The 18,824-nt window shown below is 42.0% G+C and overlaps 1 protein-coding gene across 1 annotated transcript in view; it reads right to left on the reverse strand.

Annotated features, from left to right (window-relative positions):
• Nucleotides 1-18,824, reverse strand: part of ank1a (ankyrin 1, erythrocytic a) — a 97,588-nt gene that overhangs the window by 40,264 nt on the left and 38,500 nt on the right. The window contains exon 3 of the mRNA XM_071482971.1: nucleotides 14,759-14,851. Coding sequence (XP_071339072.1) covers nucleotides 14,759-14,851 — 93 coding nt within the window. The remainder of the gene's footprint in view (nucleotides 1-14,758; nucleotides 14,852-18,824) is intronic.

The raw sequence follows: 18,824 nt of genomic DNA on the forward strand, positions 1-18,824 counted from the left end.
AATACCTTTTTTTCTTAAATCCCCTTTAGCCCTGGACTTATCTTGGGAATCACTGGTTTAAATTACTGTAATGTGTTTCTCCTAACAGTCTAGACAGGTTATAAGTCTGACCAGGCCTCATTGCTGGTGGAATAAAATCCAGGACTATTTCACCAATGCAATCAAGAGACAAATCCTGGAGCTCCTCCACTGAATGTCAGTGGGAGAATCTCTGAGTCAAAGATCAGCGTGATCTTTTTGGGATATGGAACTTTCATCTACCTCAGAGAATCTCAGCATTTCTTATTAACATAAAATTCACAATACAGAGAGCCCCCCCATCTCCTTTCTCTCTCTCTCACACACGCGCACAACAACATGAATTTGCTGACACACCACCAGGTGCAAATCATGAATATTTTAAGTGCCACGGCAGCTCTTTGTACACCCAGCAGAAAGGTGAAAATAAGGTGCATATGTACGTTCAGCATATCACGAGTCCTACTTTAATTGCAATAATTTCCTGAACTTTAAACAACATAAATTTTGCAAGCCTACCAAACTCTGTCTGCTGTTTTTCTGCTAAACTCAATACCTTGATGTATTTAAACTAAACTGCGTGATTGGACAGTTTCTATACGTTGTAAGTGAACACTGAAAAGCGGATATGGAAATTCCTGCGGAGTGCTTAAACAGCTATTCCATCACCCAATTCTGCTGACTTGCATTTGTTCTAGAAATTGATTTTCGTTCTTTGTCCTTTTTTCTCAGGCCTCCATCGCTGCCTTCATCTCTCAGGCTGCTCGAAGAGGTTGAGCAGGCAGCGGGCTGTTTCCGGCTACAGAGATGTAGTAAGTGTAGAGTCAGTCAGACTGAGACCCGTGGGACTGCTCAGCTATGGACACATTTACAGGAAGCAGGCGAGCAGGGCCACTGGGATGAAGCTGTTACATTCCCCCACTCAACACTGTCTGTATGTAAATCTGCCTGTCTGTCTGACCATTTGTCTGTCTGCATCTATTCCCTGTATGTGGCGAAGCGTCTTGTCCCATTTTTACTATTTACTTTCTCACAGTCCCCCCCCCCCCCCCCCCCCCCCCCCCCCCTCCAAATATCCCACTGTTTGTCCCTGGCGTACTCATTGATTGTCTCTTTATATCTTGCCCTGCTGCAGCCTCTGCGCTTGTAGATGAGATTGTCATGGTTACTGTGATCTCTTGTGGGGATGACAAAGAGGGTGAAAGCCATAGGGTGGAGATAGGGTTTGAACCCTATGGAGGATAGGATCAAGATATGGTAAACAACCTGTGTTTAACTGCACAGTAACACAACGGTAGTTATAGAGAATATAAGTGTTTGAGGGACAGAAAGAATAGATAATATATAACAATATAAACAACTTTAGTGCAGATATTGGACGGAACTTACATTTATAAAAATTAAAGTCTAGCACTGTTAAAACTTCATATAACTGAGGGCATATCTACACCATAAACTGAACGATGCCTCAGTATCACGCCTGCTAAAACAGCTAGAAAAAACAGTGAACGCTCAAGGTATTGTGAGCATTTTTTTGCAGTGGTGGAACATAATTAAGTAGAATTATTGAAATATTGAACTTTTCTTTTTCTTTTTATTCAATTATACTTTACACCACTACTCCGGCATATTTATCTGACTGCTATAGTGACTTGCTACTTTTTCTGATTAAGATTTTTTCCAATAAAACATGTGATTAGTTTCTAAAATATGTTTTGTTATAAATTAAACTACTCAACAGTCAAACTAAAAGTAGTTAAACTTTCACCCACTACAACATTAAAATGCTGTTTTCATATTCTGCATGATGATTACTGTTACTTTTAATACTTTAAGTACTTTAGGTCTGATAATTAATATTAGTGCTTTTACTTCTATTTAAATTTGCTATTTAAATTTCACTATTGGCCATGTTTTCCTGTTGTGAAGTTGGTCTGTTTGCTTGCAAATTTCTTGAATCTTTGGGAGAAACTCAAAAAAAATTACAACTAAAATAATGGATGAAATATTGCAAAAAGTGAAACATTCAGACAACAGTGGATTCTGAGGTAAATAAACTCCACTGACGAAACTGTAAATTGTGCAGTGGCACATTTCTGCATGTTGCATCATCTACAGTAAAACCTTACACAAACTGCTGCTGCTCATAGCCCCAGGTAAACTCTGATTGACACAAAATTAGTGCCTTTACACATCCATGTAGCAGGGCCTTGTGGTCGTGTGCCCTGTTTTGCTATTACTTCTGCTGGCTCAGTAGATTAAACAGTCTATAGTCTCCAGTGAAGCCACACTGAAAGAATCTCATTAATTGACACACTAATCAGTTTACTGACCTCTAGTTTACTTACCACAGCTAATCCTGGTTGACACCATACAATCTGAACATCAAACAGAAGAACAAATAAAGTCAAAAACGAGATTAAGGAGGAAAACAGAACATGATACACACCCACACACATACGCACTTACACTAATCTTGGATGCACATGCATCACAACTTTCAAAGATACTCTCAAGCAATCAAGCTCCCTCCCTATGGGAGGCTCTGTCTGAAGAGTTTGATCAAGTGAGTTTATGTTTGGGTCTGTGCGTAATGACTTGCTATGTGTTTTTAATGCTCCATTGCTTCTTTGTTGTGTTCTTTGCTTCATTTGATTGCAATCATAAGTTTGTCTGCAAACCACTTTCTTATAAAGAAGGACCAGTGTTTACATCTCCATGACCGGCAGCTCTCTCTTGTATTCTGTCATCTGTCATTTTTCTTTTTTCAGTGTCAGACTGAAAGATGAGGGCATATTCATGATGGAAAACAAGAACGATTGGTGAAAGTGGAGCCAGAGAGAAGTCTCCAAAACAGTGGATTTGAAGGGACGGAGAACAAGAATGCTACTTAGTAAACAGAGCAAACACAGAGAGGCATTCACTTAATAAAAAAAGCTGTAACAAAATGGGCAAAGAGTAAATACCAATACATCAATATTCATGCGCTAGAGAGAAAGTACATTTGAAAGAATTGGATTTAAAACTGGGAACAAAGCCTGGAACAAAGTCTCAGGCCCATCACTGTCTGATGTGAAAGGATAAAGACGGTGAGCGTTGGCAGGTGCATTACATCTGTGGAAATGCAACCAAGAACAGAACAAAACATTGCAAAAAAGACAGCAATAAAACAAGAATGATGGAGAAGTGTATGGATAATACTAAGAGACAGCGAGAGTGACAGGAAAAGAGATGAAGTGAGAGTGTAGAGGGAGGAAGGTGAAGAGGAGACGGAGAACAGCAGAGTTTGTGGTACTCACTCCAAAAGTGACGGTCTTGACTGGCATGCCTGTTGGCCCTCCACTCTCTCTTTCTTACGTTTTCTGTTTCTCCCAAACACTCAGCTGTCTTTTCTGTTGCCCCCTGCAAGTGCTGCGGTACAGAGCACGCAGACCCCTGTCCAACGTAAACACGAACACACACACACACTCACACACATGCCACACATACACACAAACGCCCAGACGCACACACTTGAGTAAGCATGGTGGGTGGAGAGACGGAGGAGGGTGGGGGTTGAGGGGACGGGGGCCCAAGGGTTTATCTCTGGAGGAATGCTGCCTGTATCTAAAGACACACATTTCACACACACACAAAAACAGATGGGTGCCCCACACTCTCACCATGGGTCTCCTGCCTAGATCCTGGTTCATTTCTGGCTTCTTTTCTCCATTTTCTCTGAACTTAATATTTCCAACTCTGCCTCAAACATTTTTTTTTTGATCCTCCATCTCCATCTTTCTCTTCTTCTACCCTCCATCATAGTCTATGTTCTGCTCTCGAACCTCATCTATCCTCTCCACCTTTCAGGTTTTGTTGCACCCCATCACTCTGTGTCACCCCAACTTTATCCCTCCTTTCTCCTGTCCCTTCTTACCAACACGTCACGCCCGTCTCTGTGTCTCCTGTATGTTTTGTGACAGCCAGACAATCATTTTTTTTCACGGACCAGGCAATACCAAAATAGCGTAGAGTTACTGTGGAGAATGGGTGTGTTTTTCGGAGCGGGTCTGTTTCAGTCTGTGAGGTGACTTACAGTGACAAAGCGCTTGGCGGGGGGGTTGCTGCCACCGCCCCGTGACAATGGGCCAGACACACGGGGCGGGGGGAAGGACGGAGGGGCCAGCCTCTCAAAAGGCCCTGCCTCTTTTAATAAAGCGTCCGTCATTCCCCGCTTGAAAAGGCCTCCTTTTCTCTGCCTCTCCCCTCCTCTCTCCCTCTCCTGGCTAAATGCTGGGAAAAGCACATCGCTGCCAAAACCATGCAGAGAGATAAATGCTTGTAGGAGAGGGGAAGGAGGGGGTAATGTAGAAAGAAGGCTACGCACTACTCAGTGCCACTGGACCGTGACCTGGGCAAAAACATCACGTGGGATGTCTGTCCTGTCCACAGTATTAAGTTTGGACAGCGATGAGAGCTCTGCTGCCAAAGAATGTGGGGCAGGGGACCACGGACACTAATGTCCATGAAGACATGACAAATTGTCCTGTGGTCCTCCATGGAAAGGGAGTGCAACTCTTCCCTTCTGACATAAACCTTCTCCAGCTCAGCCTGCAGAGAGTCTCTCAACTCATGTGAGGAGCGGGATGATAACTTATCATTAGTCCTATGTGATAAGACCTTCTTGATGTGGCAGAGTGATGATTGAGGTTTTCTCTGGATGTGTTTACCTAGCATCAATGACTTAAAATCCTCCTCCACTCAAAAATTTGTTTTGCTCAATGTGACTTTGCCTCAATGTTTGAGCCTCACTGTGCAGAATGGTGCATTTTTTCACTCTGATCCGCAGAAGGAGGGAAGACTCTCTATGCTCAGCTTAAATCTGAGTTTAAAATGTGTGTACACAAGCAGCACCGTGTGACCAAAACTAGTTTGTAGATCAATAATGTTCAATATGTAACTTATGCAAGTGTGATATGGAGACTTAAACCTCTAGTTAAAACAACAGTCAGGTGCCCTTCCTGATATATGAGGCTTCAGCAGTCTGAACTAATGAAATGAAGTGAGTATCTTCCATAGTTAGTCTTTGTTGTACTTTTGCCACAGCTCAGCACAGAAACAGTCTGTAGAAACATGAAGGAGACTGATATTAAAAAGACTAACTTTGGAAGATGCTCTCTTGATTTGACTGCTGAAGCCCCAACTAACTTCAGATAAACTTGGAAGCATGTTGGGGGGGATCAGTATTGACACGAGGAATGAATACAGCAAGCAAAAACTGCTTCATATCCAAACATACAGGGGTCTATTGTTTTAAGACAGACTTGAAAAAATGTGACTCCATCCTATAACCTGTTCAAATGCAAACTTTTTGCATATCCCTAGATTCAAGAATTTTCATGAGAGGAGTAGGTGAGATGGAGTACAAGTCATTTTAAGACTTTTTTAACTAAGTAACTTCATAATTTTGTGGAAACAATATATCAGGCACAAATTATCTTTCAAAGCAGAATGTTTCTCTACGTCTTAAACATTGCTGGAGGGGTCCTTAAGTTCTGAAACACAAAAAAAGATGGCACAAGAAAGGGGATCAGGCTTGGGCTTGTATATGATGCAGGTGGGCTGGACTGGGGCTCATAGTATCATAAGTATCTAGGCTGTAACTCTGTGCCAGCTTGCAAACATGGATTGTCATATATTCTTTGGAACAGGCAACAGTGACTGTCAGGGTGTGTGGCCCAGTGTGGTTTCAGGTCATTATAACACATGGGCCACACTCCTGTTTTGTAACTGGGTTGATTTAGGTTTGGGACAGACATGCCCTCTGCACCCTGTTTTGAGCCCCTCTTGTTGGCAGGATAAAGGGCTACAGCTGTCCCACGTGTGCTGCTTGTGGTGGTTTATTGCCCGTGTCCTGATGTCTCAGAGAACAGAGACTATAGTTGAAAAGGTGGGGGGGGGGGGGGGGGGGACTCAACATAAACACTTGTAGTCTGTCAGCTGTCTTTCTTCAACAAATTCTCACTGCCTCTCACATTCTGCCTAACACCACACAGATAAAAACAAATAGTATGTAAGGTGGTATTTTAAAATATCAAAAGTTATAATGGACATCTGAGTGGCACAGATGAAATTGAATCGTCCCACACCTCCATGTCAAAGTGTGGTGCAGGTCTGAGCTCAAGCTGCAATATTTTCAGCTTTGCTTAATGCTTGAATTAACCACATTAACAAGGTTCCTGAGTAGGAACCAGGAATTTGAGGGGGGGGGGGGTCATGTGAGCAGGTGAGCATCATGTCCATCCTTCTGCAAAACCAATGCAGGTTGATCAGTTTGGGTGTTCTGTGGAAGGAACGATATGGGAGGCAAGCATGAAACTCTTTGTGCAGTTCATCCTGCTGGTAAACGTCCTCACTGAGTCACTAGTCTATGCACTCTCAAGGCTGACAGAGGGAGAGCTAACCAAACAGCAACAGGGACCGTAATGCACATGGGACCTCAACGTAAATAATTTGGAAATAAAAGGAAAAAAACATCCAGTTTAAAAAAAAGCTGTGTATTGTGTGTTTTACATTTCCAACGTCTTTAAAGAGCCTGGTTTCCAAGGCAGAAACAGATGTGGGATTATCAATCAAAAATTAAAGACTCTGTACATTATCCCAAGTTTTAAATTCAAATGTTTTAAAGATGCTTCTATGTTGGTATAATAGCCCTCTAGTGGCGTGATGAGGCTCTGCAGTATTGGCCTGCAGCAGCTTCCAAGAGAGCATGGGCTGGGTCGGGCTGATTACTGCAGCCCTGGCACAAAACTCACAACACGCACACACACACTGACACACTCAACCTCTTATCCTGTGCTTCAGCTCCTCTTCACAAACTACATTAAGCTCGTCTGGCCTCTGAACTGTCAGAGGTGCGGTTAAACTCAGCATTAACAGCTGTGGGTGTTAAAACTGCCTTCACTCTGCTGACAGATTACATATTACATGCCAGCACGCACATCCTGGCTCACTCACATATACATAATATCATAGTGTATATCACAGTGCACAAAGAGAAGTCTCAACAAATGCACATGTACCTCAATGTGACAAAGGCAGACTGACCTGTGGAAGACAAAAACAGGGAGTTAGAAATACTCAGATGAGGGAGGAGGGCAGAAAAGATGAAGGCAATAGAGAAGAATGACAGCAGCAATATGTCTGTGCAGGACCAGGCTCCCATTAATCTTCATAAGTGGAGAGGTAGAGATGGGGAAATACAGCGTGAAGATGTGCAGAAGGAGAGAGAAAGACCATCACCGTGGAGGGAACAGGTCCTCACAACTCTCCATGTCTTTCTCTCTTGTATTCACGTAATATCTGAGCACTAGCTGAGAACACAGACTCTATCATTTAAAACAAAGGCTCTAACCATCACTCACAACTGGGTTTGAGTCAGCATCAGGCAGGATCCGAGCAGCCAGACTATAATTCAATCAGACTGGTTAATACAGCTGGCCCAGGTTTTCAGACTCTATTCAGACCTAATGTACTGTCCTGAAACTATAAGATTCAGTCTCCACTAAGAGTTCACCTGCCACTGTCGACATGACTTTGTTAAAATGGGACATAATGCAATTCAACAGTCAGTCCCCTGAGAATATGAACCGTACTGTTTCCTTAGAGGAAGAGGAAGAGCTCAAAGGAAAATGTCACTCTACTGTTTTATCATTACATACTCTCTAACGCTCTAAGGTCTGTAAAAGCTACAACAATAGCAATACTGCTGCTGCTTTCCAGCCAAGAACCAGTGAGGTTAGCACCCCCTACTCAAAAGGCACATTTGAGTTGCAAAATTGTGAGTCTAGAAGGAAACTCCCTGTTTTTTATTCTGAAGGACAAACATGAAACCATGTTGATCACTGCTTTCGCAAAATCTTGTGCTGCTGTATGAATCACAATTACAAATAAGCTGCAGATAGGTACCTGACCAGTACTGGACTTTTGAGGTTGATTTAAAAATGTGGGACCCTATGGATGCTTTGCCTTTCTGCATTATATTGTTCTCAGTGCACTTGGTTTTAAGTCTGTCTATATGTCAGCTGTAAGTCTTACAGTATGTCATTACCATTTTTATGGGGACAGTGGCATTTCCAAACATTTGTTGCGGCTTGCCTCAGTGCAGCAGCTGCCTCATTTCTCACCATAAAGAGTGGCAGCGGCGAGGAAACAGGCCGGGAATGAAAAGATGAAAGACGAGATAGATGGAAAGAGCAAGAAGTACACGGCACAGCGGAGAGAAGGGTGGACGCTTTGGGCATAGTGGCAACTGAGATGATAAATAAATTCGCCTGGGGAGCGTTACTGAGTGTGTGCCTCAGTGGGTGTGTGTACAGTATCTTCTTCCACACTCTTGTTGACAGTATTATGGCATCTTCATCTGCACAGCATTGCTGAGTCAGACTCTGATTTCTCTTCTCCGCTCTCCCTCTGTTACACACACCGTCTATCACCATGTTATCTACACTGAGCAGTGATGGCTGACTGCAAGTAAGAGGGACCCATTCAGACTTCAATGTATGGACAGCTCTCAATGAACAAAGAAATACATATTTGACAGTTAATATTTATGACAGTTAATATTTGCTGCCTCAGGGGCCAGGTGCTGAGCTGCCTGCTGTATCTGAGATTGATATGTTAATAAATATTAAATACAACCAATCAAGGGAGATGCTCTCAAAAGAAAGATGATAAAACTAACGCCAATTACTCAACTGCCTCCGTTCAACTACTTTAATGCTGCCTTACACACATACAGATTCAAACATACACTCACAAATACACAGACATCTGCATCGACACACACACACACACACACACACACACACACACACACACACACACACACACACACACACACACACACACACACACACACACATTCACCTACAGTCCAGTGCATGCAGGTGCATAACACGCACTCACTCGTGGTCATCACACATATGTGCAGCTCACAGCAACCTTCCATATGCAGGCATACAGTCCAGGCAGCGGTATACTCAAACTGAACAAGGTCGTGCAACTCGTTGTCCGACCATGTGGGGAGGCTAAGTTTAAGTGTTTTAAATTTTTTCCTAAGAGTAAGACACTAAAAGTGGGTGTGAGAAGCTGGTCGTTAAGATGAGGTGGGCAAATTATAAACTGAAGGTGAAGTAGACATTGAAAGAAGAGATCAGTAGCAGAGGTGCAACTCAACCAAAGCCTGACAGGGCCTCGAGGTAGTGATGTATCTGGGCTGAACTCATTTTTGTCTGCATACTAAGAGCTCAGGTTGAGGTGGGCGTAAAACGTAAATATTTCTGTTAAACACTGGAGTCACAGTCAACATTAAAATTACAATCATACCTTGTTTAAAATGTGCTTCTCTTGTATCAACTTATACACTCTGCATCATTTAAACACCCAAACCAGGAACCTGTATGTTCAGATCTCACTTTGAAAATGTGCTGTTTTCATCACTTTATCTACACCGCTGGTAGTGGTGGGACGCACTATAATCCAGTACAGGACTGATAATTTCTCTAAATTAATAGCTCTTTATATTAACTTTTGGTTTGAGGTGTAACGGTGGTAGGCTCCACGAAAATACTATTATGCCATGTTAATTATTAATTATTATAATATTATGCCACATAAAAGGCATTTGGTCTTGAGGTTTTGGTTAGACGCAAGAGAAAACTGGGTATGACTCTTAAATTACAAAATAAAAGCACAATTCCCCCTATTATTATTATCCCCTTATTATGGAGAGCTAATAATATCTAAAAGTGAAACAGTTTCTTTAACTGTTGTCAATAATCAAATCAAAACATATAAAAATGACACAATATTGTGTGTACATGAACTATAGCTATTTGATTTTCCTGTCCTGGTCTGTGCTACACACGAGCTGCGAAGTTTTAACTTGGGAATGTCGAGCAGACAGAGTCTGTCTGTGAAACACTGAGCTGTCCTGGCCTGCCTCTGTTCTCTGACGACCAACCAGGTCTTCAGCACTGCTCATGCAGACAGCGTGGCAGCATGGATGTGGGGAGAACTGTAGAGAACTTGGACCTGTGCACATCTTTACTCCTCCTGTTTACACAGCTGGCCGATATGAGCAGAAAGATTATCTATCGCAAAGGAGTTTTCTACACCTTTCAGACTTTCCGACCAGCACTTCTTTTGGAGTATACTTCCACCTTTATCATGCACTCTGCGCATTAACCTCAAACACATGCACATGCACGCATGCATGCACATTGACTGTCGCTCAGTTTCTCTCTTTCTCTCTTTTTTCAAGTAAACACACAAAAAAACTTAAACTGACGATAACTAAGTGCCATATTTCAGTGGAAAAGGAAAAATAAATGGTGCGGTTTAAAAGTCAACCAAAGTAAAAACTATGACTATGTTCTATAGAAGTAGAAACTGTGGATAACACAGTCATGAATGAACTGAGAGTAAATAACGCTGAATTAAATAAAAAATAAATGAAATACATTATAAAAGTGAAATAACATGGTGAGTAAGGTGGAGTTCAGGAAGGGCCACAGATGAACAAAAAGTAAAAAGGTATAATCTGTTTGTGGTAAAGTGAGAAAGTCTGAACATGGCTTTCTTAAATCCTCCTGTGTTAGCAGCTAGACTCTGACTCAGTGCATCTGAAAAATACATATTGATTTCAACTGTCTGCTCATTACTACATTCCTGAAACAAGCTTATTGATTGTCAACTTATAATAGCTATATTACATGTTTGTTCGTATTACAAAAGCAACACAATTTCACCCTTATATTTACCCTCTCATTTGTGACAAGATCAGGTTTATACATTTATCTTTGTAGCTTACTAACTAAGATATCTTGTTCTCTTAGAGATGGAGTGAAATATATACATTTCACAGAACTTGGCATAACTGTATTCACTCAGTTTTTGCCACCTGCAATGCTTTGTGAATTCTTCTTGTGTTTGAAATTTCAACTTTTAAATGTGAATCTACTTTTTAAAAATAATTTTAAACCCAGTCGAATCGAACCAATACTATACAGTAGGTGTGGTCTGCATTAATAAAGCCATTTAGGTTATAGTTACTTTGGATGGCTCCAATGAAAGTATTCTTTGTAGGCTATATTGTTCCCTTGAGGCATCTCACTGTTGCAAAAAGCCAGAAAACATCAGTTTTGAATGGGTCAGCAAGTCCAGGAGAATCCTGCTCTCCCATCTTCTTCCTAAACTTGGTTTCTGGCCAACTGAGACATTATTACACGACTTTTGCAGTGGTGCACAATGGCAGTGAAGTCCTCTCTACCTTTAATCTGAATTCTGTGAAGCTGGTATCAATAACCCTGGGACAAAAATGAGAGTTACAATATCTGAATGCGCCATGGCCTTTCACATGTAAATTAAACTCAGCCCCCCTAGCCGAAACAAATTACAGCCAACTGCTGGTGGCTGGACATGAATGGGCTTCCTAATGTAGTCTGCATCTACAGTGGGCTGGGGAGCAGCTGGAACAGGGAAACTGAGAGGGGGGAGAATTTATGTGACAGTGCAGAGTGTGACAGTTTGCTTCTTTTTCATATTGAGTCTGCCATGCAGCCGTACTGTGACGAATGGGGCTTGGCTCCCTGAGCATCTGTCTCCGAGGACTCACTGAGGGGTAATTAGAACTGTGGGATGATAAGGGATACTCTCCAGGCCCACTAACTATTAATGGTGGCAAAGGGGACGGCGCCTTTACACAGACCTCTGACATCTCACAATTCTGTGTTACAGGAGGGGGCGGGTCGGATGGGGCATTTGATGAAGCGTTAGATTTTTGTGCAAATTAAATCAGCCCTCAGGGAAAGAGTCATGGTTTCAGCGACCAGTTTGAGGGGTGGTGAGAGTTTCAATCACTAAGATGCTGACTGGCCAATCTGCATTATGCTAAATGCTTTTGGACTTACCCTGTTCCCAAAGCTGAGAACAATAAAATTAAGCTGGAGGGAAATTATGGTGTATTACAACTTAGGTTCTTATTTTCACAGCATTGACCATTCAGTTCTTCTCGGTTATGGTATGTTTTTTTCCACCACATTAACTGCTAAAATCCCTGAAATCAGCCACATTGCTAAAACCAGGCTCAAACCAGGTAATGACAGTCGGTCAGACAATCAGGATGTAAACAAACTTCCAGGTTAGTCAAATTTATCTGAAGGTGAAAACAAAGGCTAAAGGGTAAAATCATTACCCAAACTGTCAGCTGTAAACATCTGTCACAGTTTATCATAGATAAATCCTTCACGGATTAAAAATTCTGAATGCAAAGAGTAGTAATTGACCTTGTTCTCCGGTCACCAGTCTTACAGATGGTATAATGGTAGTTTAGGGGAAAACAGTTTTTTGGGCCAATGGGACAAATTTGAGGTCAAGAAAGACCAGTGGCACCGTATTCAGCTCTGTTAACACTTCCATGCAGTTTACATCCCAACTTCCTTGACCTACTGTAACAGCTTTAAGTTTTAGTTCAAAATTAAGACATTTAGATAATCAGACCAAACTGTTGGCTTATTTACAACCTGTGTGATTATCTGACCCCTCTTATGATCTCATTATTAACTTTGCTGAGTATAATGTTTCTGATAGGCTGACTGGCTAGAGATACACAAGTAAAAATTAAAAAGTTGTATTAAACTTCAAGATGCAGGACTGGGGCAGTAAAGGGAGGGATACTGTATCACTCTCCAGTAAACACTAGTTGGGGATGGTGACACCCTGTTGCAGAAATTTGGTTTATGCTGCTGATGTTTTCCACTGCTGTGTTGGCAAAGGGCCAGCGACAAGGACTGGGCTGTTCAGGGCGATTTATCAATGCACCACTCTTTCTGTCTGGGCACAAACATAGAGATTGTATGTCTCTGCTCCCACCCAGCAATCACCCACGTTTTCTTTCCAAAATGACACAGGACCACCCTACTCTATATCCTACTCTGTCTACTTACTTGCTGACTTTTATGTTATTGGTAAACCAGTATGAAGAACATTAGTCCCAACCGGTTTGGGTCTGTACTTATAACAGGATGATGTTAACAGTCCTGACAGATAAATAAACAAATAAAAATGTCATCTTTCACCCATTCACACAAAAGGGAAAAGAAAAATTCAAAACGACAAAGTAAAAATACAATTGCCCAATGCACACGCATTCATGAGCATCGAGGGAAAGACAATACTCCATATTGTTGTGTGTTGGGCCAATGGCCAGGGAAAACTGTTACTGATGATAGTTTACATACTTATCCACTTGCCTTCTATGTGTTATCTTCATTCTGTGTTAAGTGTGTTCACCCCATTTTTTTGTCCTTTGTTCTTTCAGTACTTTTACAAGGCTTACTTTGAGTAAAGATTAACCCAATGATGCTCCAGAGTGTTTGGGAGCAATATGGAGATCGGGAGAGTAGGTTAGGAATTTGACATGGGCGCAGGGGGGGAGCTAGGATTTGAGGGGAAATCATCAGGGGCAAGAGTCGTCTGGAACAAATTTCCCAGCAGCCGTATTGCACTTAGATGATCTCTCCTCCATCGAGTGGTAATGGATTCAAGATCATCTGCTAGATAGATGCAATAAAACCTTTGGCAAACGTATCCCAGACTGTTTCAACAGATAAAACCAGACAAAACACAGGCACAGCACATGACAAACAGTGAAATGCACAACAGCCACAATACACAACACTGACACATCAAAGGCACAGGCTAAGGCAAGGCAGAACCACAACATCTACAGCACTCAACAGGAACACCACAGTGGAAAATACACCAACAGAGACTTAAGCACAGACAAAACACAGACGGACATTCAAATCATATTATATACCAATACACAGATTGAAGCCATGCGAGGACGGAAACAAAGCATGCACACAAACTCACTGATAAGAATAAAGAGGTCAACCCACCCCCCCCCCCAAAAAAAACACACACACACATTTCTCGCACACTTTTGCTTTCTCTCTCACAAACACACACACACACACCTTGATATAATCCTAAACACAAACACAGTGGTAGAAATGACACAAGCATATTTTCTAAATCAGAAGAACCCACAGGAAAAATACTTGGACTGTTGTCTATTATCACTACTGTAAACCTGTGTTGTGTGAAATACTTTGTGTGGCAGGAAACGCAGACGTACTAAGTTCAAACTAGTATCGGGGTCTATGGAAATTATATCAAAGCTATATTTTGCCCGTGGACTCTTGCCATGTAATATGCTGCTTGTGAACATTAATTTCAGAGAAATCACAGACAATAATATAGATGTAAATATAGATACAAATACACACTCATGTTATATATAAATATGTGGAACTAAAAGAAAGAACTCAAAACAACCAAACAAAAAAACTAAATGAAAAAAATTAAAATCAGCAAGTTAGTACAATACATCAAGCAAGGACAGGAACAAAGAAAAAGCTCCAGCCTGATCCCACGACACCTGACTGAATCAGCTCACAGCACAACAGCAACACTAGAAAGTCAAAGGAACCAGAACTACAATACCATAAGCAACACACAACAAAAACAAGAGAGATAAAGATAAAAACAACAACAACAGCAGAGCAACAACAGTGACACAAACTTTAAGTGACAGATACAAGATGGTCATAAATACAGAATATATATATACATATATAGATATATAGATATATAGAAATAGGAAAAGCCAGATATACGTGTTGCAGATATTTACTTCATCATCATAGTGCCATACTCCTTGGCCATCCGGCATCTCAGAGCTCACACTACTGTCCTGATCGATTAGCCAGCGATGCACGGCGTGGGCCTAAAAGGACATACGACATAAAGACAGAGCCCAGTTAATCGCAACAGTGAGAAGCAGAGAGATGGAGAGACAGAACAGAAAGGGGAATAAAGAGAGGAGGGGGAGAGGAGAGCAACATAGCGGACAGAAAACAATGGCAAGGAAATGAGGAAGACTTAAAGAGGAACAGGTGAACATTACATTGAGACACAGGTAGGAAACAAGGTGGAGGAGGAAGGGAAGGAGGTAGGGGAGAGAGAGGAGGAAGAGAGCAGGAAGAGGAACTACCCCAGCCCACCCTGTCCCACCCTATCCTATCCCATCCTGCTTGTCCAACCCCTCCCTCCACCCTCCCAAAAAAAACAAACAAACAAAAAAAAAAATCTCTCCCTGCAGGAAACAGGTCAGGTTAGAATGAATGGTATGAGTGTGGAAGCACGATGTGGCACGACGCGAGGATATCACACATACAGTGGTGATCGCTGGGCAACGGCACACTGATGGCGATGGAGGAGGATCTGGTGTTGATGGTTTGTGGCTCACAGATGGATCAGCTGTACCTCTGTGGAAAGCGGCAACCTACACATTGGAGCGAGTCCTCTGTATCACGCTTGCTCAATCTGGACACAAAATGCAGCGTACTTACCCAGAATGCACAGACAGAAATGTGCAACCACATACGTGCAGTACAAAAACAACACGACATAGAAATATCTTCAACACAATAACACAGAAACAGAAACACTGTGTGTTCTTCTATATTTCAGCATTGTTTTATAACAAAGAAACATTACAATTGTTTTCAGAGTACATACAGTATGCAGACAGACAGTAATAAATATAGAAAAGGCACAAAAAACAGCAGGAATAATTCATTAAAAAAAAGCCAGCCAGCAAAAGTCTGTGAGCTCCAGACAATGACCAGATAACACTTGTTTTTTTGTCCCAGAAAGGCACAACTGTCTGCTCCTCTCAGCAAATCAGACAATAAAACAAATAGGCAATCTCCCAAACTTCTCCCTCCAGACAGACGGAGGGACAGTTACAGATCAGGTCTGCTCAGACTCTCTCAGTTGTGATTCCGATCAAACACATACTGTAGCCAACTCTAGTCCCAGTCTCCAAACACACATACACACATACACGGACGGACACACACACACACACACACACACACACACACAAACACACACCCAGCAAACCCCATCTGTTACTCTTGACTGTTGTCGTGTCAGCACCAAAAACAACCAAACACAGCTCCTTTTGTTTCGCTCACTGCCCCTTTGCGGCAGAAATGCTTGTCAAGATTTGCACTGGGGTGAAATCACAGAACCCATGGATTAATTATCCTGTCATGGCGGCCGCTGCACATTCAATATTTACTTTACGCCAGCAAATTTTACAGTATTTGTGTTATGTTTTTAAAATGCAGTGATGCGGGATGTCATACGTTGACACTGCAAAATAACATTTAGTTTTGCACTGAAGGACCATTTAGCACAGGAACTGTTGAGTGAAGGAGAAAAACTGTTGGCTTTCTTTTTTTTAAACACTGATCATGACCAGAGAAAGTGAGGACACTTGTACAGGTTTGTTATACTTGTAAGACCAACTACATTAAGGCCGGGTGACAAATTAGTTTGAGAGATGTATTCCGACCGTGTATACTGGCTCCTTTAAACTTTATCCTTATGTAAACCTAATCCAAATTTGAATTTTAACTGTAAAAGCCAAGTCTTACCTGACAAAAACCCCTTTAAAGAGGCAAGGAACGGGTAGCATTATGCCTCTCTACACTTGTGAGGACATCTGATCCTCTCTCACACACACACACACACACACACACACACACACACACAGAGGGAGCAGGACCTTCTGTGTCAGGTGGTGTGTCTGCAAAGACAGATGCATTAGCTGGTAAACACATAGCAGGGAAGTGGAGGACAATACACAGAAACAGACAGAGTCACCTCAAGGGTACAGTGAATCAGAGGGTGACAGCAGAGGCCAAAGCCTCTGTTAGGACACTCGAAAATAGACAAAACAAGCGCACAGGGGCAACTACAGTGTACAACCAGAAAGCACTGTAGCACATTTGATCCTTTTTCAAAGTTTCCAAGCATGAATTTGCACTCTGCACATTCTTCATCGGTGAGAAATACTTGTAGTAGCAGTGCTCAGTAACACTGTCTCTGCATGTGGTATGTGTGTGTGTGCGACGGGGGTAGTGTGTGTATGTCTGTGTGTGTGTACGTGATGCACAGCGGCATCAATCCTTAGAGTTTGTGGTGAGTTACAGAGCGTGTCAGCTTAAAAGAATAATTGGATTAAGTAGCAGACGGCTAGTGATGACAGGGAGAGAGGGGTGAAGGGGGGAGAAACGGGGGGGCAGCATGGGGGTGGGGGGGCAGAGTGAGGCAGAGGGGGAGAGAGGTGCTGATAAGAGTAAGAGGCCATTTGCCGCGGAGCCTCTGGGAGCCTCCAGGCAGGGAACAGACACGCTGAGGGAACTCAAACCGTTACGCCGTAGATTAGAGGGATAGAAGGATAACACTCATAGTCTCTGGACAACTAACTAGCAGCCTCTTGGCATTTGGGTATACTTTACATCAAACTCCAAGACAAGCATAAGACAAATAATATGAGTCATGTACAGCAGAACAGAAAAAGGACACATCATTTTGTCTCCACTTGTTTTATAGGCTCTTAAACCTTCCTGATGGCCTTTGGAGTAGGGCCACTCTGGAGGCTGTTACCTCTCCACATTTGCAGCTTATCCTTCACAGTGACAGCTACAGAGGCAGCGCTGAGGACAGAACTGAGGACAGGAGGACAGTCAAAGAAAGTCTCATATTAAAGGAAGAGGAGTGTGTGAGGGAGAGAAGTAGAAGAATAATTACAGAGTAATCCAGTGGGAAAGGGCACTGGTGAAATATCGCGTAACAAGGCTTTCTTGGTTTTTCATTTGTCACAAGCATCATTTGTTGCAAGTTGACACATGATGACTTCAGGTGGACCACAGAAATGGACTGAGGAAGTTCCAATCACACAAGTATTGGAACAGAAATGAAAATGTCGAGCAGCAAAAATGTGAAATTAAACACCATCAAGTTAGTAAAAATTGCATAAATTTTTAAATACCCACACATATACACATGACAATATAACCTATTTTCTCCTCTTTTCTTTGATCAATCACAAAACAGACAGTGTCACATCTACATCAGATTGTAGACTTAGGCTATGGCTGCAGACGCTACGTGAATTCACATTCACTATACACACTGTTGTACTGACAGTCAACAGAACCTGCTGTGGTTGACAAACAGCAGCCTCACCAGAGATGATTACAGTGCACTTTACATCAGCCTGTCAGGTTGAAATTTACACACAATAAATATGCGCAGATAAAACAATACAATACCAAAGCAGCCCACAACAATGTCAAATAAAATACATCATCCATGTCCAGATGAATTAGCCGTGCCCAGTTACCCAGACAAAGACAAGTTTACATTTAAATTACAATATTTAAAGCTGTTTGTTGTAGCACTTTACCACTATCAGGCAGATTAAGAGATGTTTGAAAACAACAACAATTAATTAAAATATTTTATGATGGTGATCTGATGATGGCTTCAGTGACCTATGCAAACCCCTAATTTGTAAGATCATAGTTTATTGATTAACAGGCTGGAACAGGGGACAAAACACTCAAAAATAAGCACAAGATGTATAGCTAGGAAGAAAAATGGCCTGAATTACTACTTAAAGATATTGTTAAAGATCACAGTAGGGTTGATCATTATGGTACGTGCAATACTACAGTATATATCTGCTTGAGCTACCGGGTTTCACTAAACTGAGAAGCATTGTGCACGGCGCTTTCATTAGAATAAGCACTCCACAGGGAGAGAGCAGCTCTGCTCAATGGACCTGCACTGCCTCAATAACTCACACTGCCTCTGTGAGAACAGGGAAAACAATAAGGCAT

Source organism: Trachinotus anak, unplaced genomic scaffold (assembly GCF_046630095.1).
Source record: "Trachinotus anak isolate AG129_WGS33_773 ecotype Australia unplaced genomic scaffold, CSIRO_AGI_Tana_v1 ptg000008l, whole genome shotgun sequence".
NCBI classification, from domain to species: domain Eukaryota; kingdom Metazoa; phylum Chordata; class Actinopteri; order Carangiformes; family Carangidae; genus Trachinotus; species Trachinotus anak.